Raw genomic sequence first — 8,437 nt, forward strand, 5'->3', positions numbered from 1 at the left:
TTAGCTCCCCAGAACACATTGTGAATTAAGTATGTAGATCACTAAGAACATTGTGCCTGCCTGGTTCAATACTGCCATGAAAAATTCTTGGGAAGTGAAAATTTGCCCCAGTACATTCAGATACCAGCATTTAACAACCCCCTCCCCCTCTACTTCCTGATCTTCTAGATGTCAAGAGAGCAGTACAGCCAAATCAACGAAACCATGCATGCAGGCTACAATCAGATTACCAGGAGAAAAGAGATTTTTGGAATTCCAGTCACTAGCAGCATTCTGCACCTCAGTTCAAGGGCAATCAGGGATGGGCAACATGCTGGCCCAGCCAGTAACACTCAGAATTTAGTGCAGAAGGAGGCCATTCGGCCCATCAAGTCTGCACCGGCTCTTGGAAAGAGCACCCTACCCAAGGTCAACACCTCCACCCTATCCCCATAACCCCACTAAGGGCAATTTTGGACACCAAGAGCAATTTATCATGGCCAATCCACCTAACCTGCACATCTTTGGACTGTGGGAGGAAACCCACGCACACACGGGGAGTATGTGCAGACTCCGCACAGACAGTGATCCAAGCCGGGAATCGAACCTGGGACCCTGGAGCTGTGAAGCAATTGAGCTATCCACAATGCTACCGTGCTGCCCACTCATCCCCAAGAATTAAAAAAATTCTATCTGCAATTGCTTCTTGCCTATTGATTTAACTACATCTTACCTTTCAAGATCTTCATCGCCCCCTTGTAGGCCCAAATATCTGAACATGCACATCGGAAGTGGCCAATAGAACATAGGACCAGAAAGGTGCTCTCAATTTCTACAGGTTTCTCCCCAGTTCTTTTAATCTACCACAACCTCAAAACCTTTAGATTCACATGTGCGACACCCTCCCAATCTTCTCTCCCTATAACCTCAAATACAAGCCCAACTGGTCAATTAGACGGTCCTAGTACTTTCATCCATATACCACCCCTACCACAAATGCTGCTTTGGATTCTAAGAGCCCTGACTTTTTTTTTTTATAAAAAGCATGGGAATTACGAACACTCGAGTGCAAGAAAATATTCACATTAGTCCTGGTTACACAATTTCCAGGACTGCAAAATTCCCTCCTTCGGAATCCTGCCATAGAACCATAATAGTGAAGCCATTAGGGAGAGTAGGATCGTGTGGACAAGACCCCGCGAGTAAGGAGATCACTGTTGGAGCAGTTGGGGGGGGGGGGGGGGGGTTGGTACTGCTAAAATTTCACAACTACTACTGGGTGGCCAATATAGCTTTGATTACGAAGTGGCGATATGGGAGTAGCTGGATGCGGCGCGTAAAGTTACTAGTCTGGGAGCTTCGATAACTGCTCCTTTGCCGTTCTCGCCGACCCGTTACTCCACAAGTCTGGTGGAGGTGGCGTAGAAGAGACAGTTGCAGGAGGTGCAAGGGCAGCCATGCAAACCATGTCCACATGTTTTGGACATGCCTGGAGCTTAGAGTGCACTGGCAAGGGTTCGCGAGGGCAATGTCCAAGGTGCTTAACACACAGGTGGTGCAGAGTCCAGAGATAGCGATCTTTGGAGTGTCAGGAGACCTGGGAGAAAATACAGTTTGCCTGGAGGGTCTACACTAGGGTTCTGAGGTGGCAGCCGTTCGTAGACTTTCTCGGGGAAAAGTAAAATGTCAGCAGCAGCAGACTGTAGCCCGGGGGGGGGGTTCATTGGGACGGCGTGGGAAGACAGTCGTGTGGGGTAATGTCTATTTAATTGTTATTGTATATTCTCTTTTTGCACTATGTTAATGTTCACTCGTTTGTTACTGGTTACTACTGTTATGAAAAATTCTGCAAAACCTTAATAAAAATACTCTTTTTTTTATAATAAAAAGAGCGCTGGTTTTATCACCGCTTGAGGTTTCCCCCTCACTTGACATGATCAACAAAATTTAACTACATCTTTATACTCAAGGCTAATAAATTTTTGTATTTTAGCTTTCCTTACTCCCAAATGACCTACTGGTACCTCGTGCTACTCACACCTCCTTTCTATAACCTACAGGCAATACCACTCGTGAACTTCTGCCCACTTTTCATCCGCCTGCAAATGTAATGGCCTTATCATATCATTTTTACAGTAACAACATTCTGGTATACACTCAGATTCCTCTTCTGTGTATGCTTTCTGATACATCTGTTCTATATCTTTGTTGTAACTCCACCAAATTTCCTGAACTAAAAATAGCAGCCTCATCCTCCACCTATTCTTGTTCTTTTCCAAACACCCTGATCAAAAATAGATTTGGATAATTGTACTTAAACTTCATTCTGATTTCTCCTTTTGTCTTCCTGTGACTTTGCGACCTTGTTACTACAATCTGGAAAAATCCCAGGATATTCGTCCTTCAACACGGGTCTGATTTTCCATTGGCTTATCAACCACAGTAGGCATCACTCCCACCTGCAATCCAGCTATATCATTACCCAAGATAAACTATCTTGTCCAGGAATAGTTTATCTATTACTCCTACCACTTCACCACTCGTTCACTGGACATTCCAACCTTCCCTTATACAATGGAAGACTACTATGCTCACTCCGAATTCCACATGTTACCACCACCTTTTCTGGCAATATTCCTCCCAAACTACATAACTCCTCATCTCTGAATATCAAAGATTGACTTGCTTCCATATATCTCTTAAAATTGTGACTTCTTTACCTACTCCTCCTGGTACACTCAAATAAATTTTACCTACATAAGTAAATTCTTTAAAGAGATTGGACACCTTATCAATCAGCTCTTGACCAGGCTGTACAATCTTTTGCACCTCCTTCACTTCACTTGGGCTTTCCTTTATCACTTTAACAAACTCCACTGACTGATGGTGTGGGAAGACTGAGTCACGTGGGGTAATGTCTATTTAATTGTTATTGTATATGCTCTTTTTGCACTATATTAATGTTCACTCTCTTTTTGCACTATATTAATGTTCACTCTAGTTTGTTTTGTTATTATTGTTACTACTGTTATGAAAAATTCTGCAAACCTAAATAAATACAAGTGGTTTTTTTTTATTTTTTTTATAAAGCCATTAGAGCCTACAACAGCCTTCTGAAAGAGCACCCTACCTAGGCTCTCTCTCCTGCACATTGCTGGATACTAAAGGGCAATTGTAGCATGGCCAATCCACCTAATCTGTACATCTTTGGACTGTGTGGAAGGAAACCAGGAGCATCTGGAGGAAACCCACAGACACAGAACATGCAAACTCTACACAAGAGGCATATATAGCCTTCTTGTAAATGTTTCCCTGAATCTATGCTCACCTTATCCCACCTCCAATTTCAGCATTTAAAGACTGACACTCCTCCTCATAATTAATGATTTGAACCAACTGCAAGGACAGACGAATGGGCCTTGTCAAATTGCTCTTGCAGAAAGCAGACAATGGAGCAATGGCTACAGCACCAGAGGTTAATGTCCAAATTTTTAGTGTGAGCTACTTTTAAAAAGGCACATTGGATTGAGATGGTCGTGGAAGGCAAAATGGAAGTGAGATGCAAAGCTACCTAGTACTGGTCTGTGCTGTCACTACAAATGACACCATTCCACCTGCACAATAGATCAGGGAGACCCAATGCATCTCATATTGGCCCAGAATTTCCTCAGACAAAGGGTACTTGGAATTATGCACCAATGGACCAAGAGCCAGAAGTGTAGTGATTGGTCATGCACATAGCTGCTTTTCTGCCTGCAGACACAGGGACTGAACAAACCCTCACTGGGCAGTAAATGTTGTATCACCCACATTTATTGCTCCTCCCTTATTGCCCTTGAACTGTGTGGCTTGCATTTAAGAATCAACCACAATGCTGTGGGTCTAGAGTCACAAGGAGAACATATCAGGCCCTACAACATTCATGGACTTTTAATTCCGGATTATCAGGGGAATTTATATTTCACCATCTGCTGTGGTGGGATTTGAACCCAGGACCCCAAAGCATTGTCCTGGGGTTTCTGGATTACCAGTTCTGTTACAATACCACTATGCTACTGCCACCCCTATTAACAATACACATCACAACATGAAGGTAGCAGACAGTAAACAAAACCAACAGTAGTGCGATCACAGACTGGAAAAGGCCTCACCTTCACAACAGGAAAGTCACAATTTCTATGTCACAGATGCCCCCACATTTAACCAGAGAAGAGTTAATGCAAGAAACAGCTCCATTTCAAATTCTTTGACACTGACTTTTAAGCTAAAGACCACAATCTCTTACACACAACTTGACATTAGTTGATGTGCCTTTTTCTAGGTGTTCACACGTCAAGTTACTCAGGTTCCAACTGTAATGCTGATGTTTCAACAGCAGAAACAAAAATCCACATTTCGATTCTATTTAGAATATGTAAAACTATGAGGTGCAAGTCAGAACAGGCAAATTGAGATCTTCAGCCTGGGGCCTGCTACCAAATAAGACTTTCCCTGATTCCTTATTGCACAGATGGCAACCCAGGAAATGACCACTGTCTTAATATAATCCATTTTGCAGTAGGCTTTGATAAGTTGATTGAAGCACAACATTTTGAAGTGGTCTTTTTTCAACCACTTTAAAAACATGTCAGCTGTAGTGAGTTAACAGCACAAACCAGATTTGTTACGCATTACTACAAATGTCAAAGCAATGTTGGCTGCAAAGAAAGATGACCAATAAAATGATTCACACCAATACACCCCACCCAGTATACACACCCTAGTTGAACTAAACACAAGTCTTTACAGCCACTTTCATGCATTCAATGAACACATCAATCTGCATATTAAAGCAAATTTCTTAAGCTACAATTATGCAAATTAAAAAAATCAGAACGACCTACTCAAAAGAATGTCATTTTACCAGCACATAGAAGATGCCAAGCTTAAAAAAGGCCACCCACTATCATAACAAAATCAAATGCATATTTGGTCCAGGACCTTCAGTAGTGAAAATCCTTTATTTCAGGAACCAAAAAGCAGCAATTATGCAAATTACAATTCAGCTTGGTTGTTTAATTCCACACTGGCACATTACAATTAATGACAGGGTGAAAAAGTAGGATTCAGAAAACAATAAATTTACATGCATTAACAGTGGCAATTTCAACCACAGAGACATAAACTACCAAGACTTCCTTCTCGCATTGAGAAGTAGAGGTTTAAAAACCCATTTTCCTCATTTGTTCAGCAGTTATGCAAACCCAAAGACCACATCAAAGGAACTCCCATCTTTTTGACCGTGAAGAGTGAACATTAACCTTGGTTCCACCAAAAACAGCATTTTAGTTCCAGATTTAACTTTAAAAAAAAAAAATAAGTCAGTCCATGAACAGGGAGGATCAGTTGGATATAGATTTTAAAGGAATCACATCACGCTATGGCAAACCGCCGTTATAGAAATAAATCTGGTTTGAAGAAGTGTTTCAGGTGTTTTTACCTCTTTAAACACGTGTTTAAGCTAATGGCACACTGACCCAGAAAACCTACACAGCTTCAGACTGAAATAGAGCGTCCTATAAACCCGACTTCCTGGATTTCAGTTTTCGCCTCAAAAATAGATGCTGTAATTGAAATCCAACACCTCACAAAAGGGTGTTTCGAAGATTGCTTACAATATCGCAACTGCTTTCTGCACATCGAAGCAGGCAACCTGGTCAAACATTTTTTTAAATGTCCCTTTATTTAAACTGAAGAGATCAACCCCCCTCTCCTTTGTCCTTACCAGGACGTCGTTACAGATTTCATCCAGCTCCGACTCCACTTTGTCGCGGTAACTCCGGATGTACGGCAAGTTCCCTTCGTTGGTGTTGTTCTTCTGCTCCACGCTGGAGACGACCCTCCAGGCCGACCGGCGGGTGCCCACCACGTTCTTGTAGGCCACCGAGAGCAGGTTCCGCTCCTCGGTCGACAACTCGAAGCCTTGCTCGGTCACCGCTTTCATCATCGCCGCCATGTCTTCGTACCGCTCGGCCTGCTCGGCCAGCTTGGCCCGCTGGACCTGCTCCTCGTTCTCCGGGTTGCCGCTGACGACCTGCTCGGTCGGCTTGTCCAGCTTGACCTGCTCGGTCGGCTTGTCCAGGCTGACCTGCTCGGTCGGCTTGTCCAGGCTGACCTGCTCGGTCGGCTTGTCCTCGGCGGGGTTCTCCATGCTGCTCCTTCTCCGGCTGGTCACAACTCCGGGCTGGCCGAGGGAGTTTGCTCTCTCTCTCTGGCGCCTGTGTTTAAAAACAGGGGGGAGGGCAGGGGTTTCGTTCACTTTAGTCTTTCTCTTTCCGCCCTCCCCTCCAGTCACTGATAGGAATAAAGGATAAAATAAAGTGAGTTGAAACAGTCAGAGAGAGAGAGGCGGAACAGTTATACCCACACTGCGATTGAATCCTTACACGGCCGTTTATTTTCCCTCCACAATCAATCCCAATTTCCACTATGTGCAAAGTGCAGATTAACAACAAAAACGGGAAAATGGCGGAATTGGATTAAAACTCTGCATTTTTCTTTTAACCCGTAAGAATTTATCCTCGACATTAAAAAGCAGCCCCAGCGAAACTTAATTCATTTATTTCCGCTTGCATGGCCTCTCCCACTCTCCAGTAATCAATACAGCAGGCAGGCACTGAGCACTCACCTTCCACACTCTCAGCAGCTCCTCAAATGGATCAGCTCCGGCCGAAGAGCGCGAGGAGGAACAAAAAAAAAACCCGCCCAGCCTCCTTACCTTGACGGACGGTGCTGGGCCCGCCCCCCACGCCCCAGCTTTATGTTGACAGACAGGCGGCCCCACCAATGGAAGGACGGAGGCGGCAGCCAGCGGGCGCAAGGCGGCCAATGGGCTGGCGGCCCACGGGCTGGGCGGGGTCTCAGTCCCGCGCTGACAGGTCAGGTTGACCGGGAATCTGCAGCGAGGCCACGGGGTTTCCTCCAATTAAATACAGGGTGGGATGACGTTACTGTTGTCATGACGATGGCGAAGAACCCTGGAATGGGCAGGGTGTGGTACGCGCGCGTACAGTACAGGACAGAAAGAGAGAGAGAGAGGGAGGAGGAAGAGGGGGGAAAGAGAGAGAGGGGAGAGGAGGAGGAGGGAAAGAGAGAGGAAGGGCGGAGTGTCAGCGCTCTGGTTTCGCTTGGTATGGTATGGTGGGGTGCGATGGGGAGGAAGGGTACATGACAGAGCTTGAGGGGAGAGGACGGTAGATGTCAGAGCTTGGAGGGTACATGTCAGAGCTTTGGGGTGGGGGTAGATGGGTACATGCTAGTTCTTGGGTGGGTACATACGAGTGCTTGGGGGATACATGTCAGAGTTTTGGAGGAAGGGAGGTACATGTCACCTTTGATGGGGAAGAGGGTACATGTCTGGCTGGGGATACATGTCAGCACTTTGGGGGAGGAAGGGAGGTACATGTCAGCTTTGGGGGAAGGTGGACATATGTAAGTGCTTTGAGGAGGAAGGGGGTACATGCCTGTGCTTGTGGGGTACATGTCAGAGATGTGGGCAGAAGGCCATACATGTCAATGCTTTGGAGGAAGGGGGTTTGTGGGGTAGATGTCAGCTTTGGAGGGGTAGAGGGCACATGTCAGCACTTTGAGGAGAAGGGGGCACATGTCAGTGCCTGGATGGGGGTATGGTCAGTGCTTTGTGGGGGGTATACATCAGCACCTGGGGGGTAGATGTCATTGCCTGGGGTGGGGTAGTACAGGTCATCACCTGGGGGTTTTATATCAGCGTTCAGTAGGGGGAAGGCAGAGTACATGCCAGCACCTACGGTGGTTGATGGGGTGCAGGTCAGCACCTGGGGGGTGTTTAAGGGGAGACATGTCAGCATGTGGGGGGGGGGGAGCATGTGGGGGGGGGGGGGGGTGAGGAGGTGCAGATCAGCTCCACGGTGCTGTACTATACAGTGTCTTTGAAATGGTAATCATAGAATTCCCTACAGTACAAAAGGAGATCATTCGACCCATTGAGTCTGCACCAACCTTTCAAAAGAGCACGCTACCCATATCCACCCCACCCTATCCCCGTAACCTAACCTACAAATCCTTAGACACTAAGGGCCGATTTATCATGGCCAATCCACCTAACCCACATATCTTTGGACTGTGGGAGGAAATTGGAGCACCTGGAGGAAACCCACGCAGACAAAGGGAGAATGTACAAACGCCACACAGACCATGACCTAAGGCTGGAATTGAACCTGGGTCCTTGGTGCTGTGAGGCAGTAGTGCTAACCGCTGTGCCACCATGCCACCCTAATCAACTAAAGCACTACCGAAAAGGGGCTTTGGTGTTGGGCTGGAAGCTGGTTTGCTCCTCAAAGCAGAACAGGACTGAATTATATTAATTATAATGATGATTAGCTTTGGACATAACTGCAGCAAAAAAATTGAACAGAAGCCACAAATGATACCTGAATTTATT

The 8,437-nt window shown here is 45.8% G+C and overlaps 1 protein-coding gene across 1 annotated transcript in view; it reads right to left on the reverse strand.

Moving 5' to 3' along the window:
- LOC140410535 (14-3-3 protein theta-like) overlaps positions 1-6,771 on the reverse strand; it is a 37,531-nt gene extending 30,760 nt beyond the window's left edge. The window contains exons 1-2 of the mRNA XM_072498761.1: positions 6,647-6,771; positions 5,744-6,312 (exon numbers count right to left, since the gene is read on the reverse strand). Of these exons, the coding sequence (XP_072354862.1) occupies positions 5,744-6,169 (426 nt within the window). The 5' untranslated portion in view covers positions 6,170-6,312; positions 6,647-6,771. The remainder of the gene's footprint in view (positions 1-5,743; positions 6,313-6,646) is intronic.
- Between the last annotated feature and the right edge of the window lie 1,666 nt (positions 6,772-8,437).

This window comes from Scyliorhinus torazame, chromosome 4, assembly GCF_047496885.1.
Source record: "Scyliorhinus torazame isolate Kashiwa2021f chromosome 4, sScyTor2.1, whole genome shotgun sequence".
Taxonomy (NCBI): domain Eukaryota; kingdom Metazoa; phylum Chordata; class Chondrichthyes; order Carcharhiniformes; family Scyliorhinidae; genus Scyliorhinus; species Scyliorhinus torazame.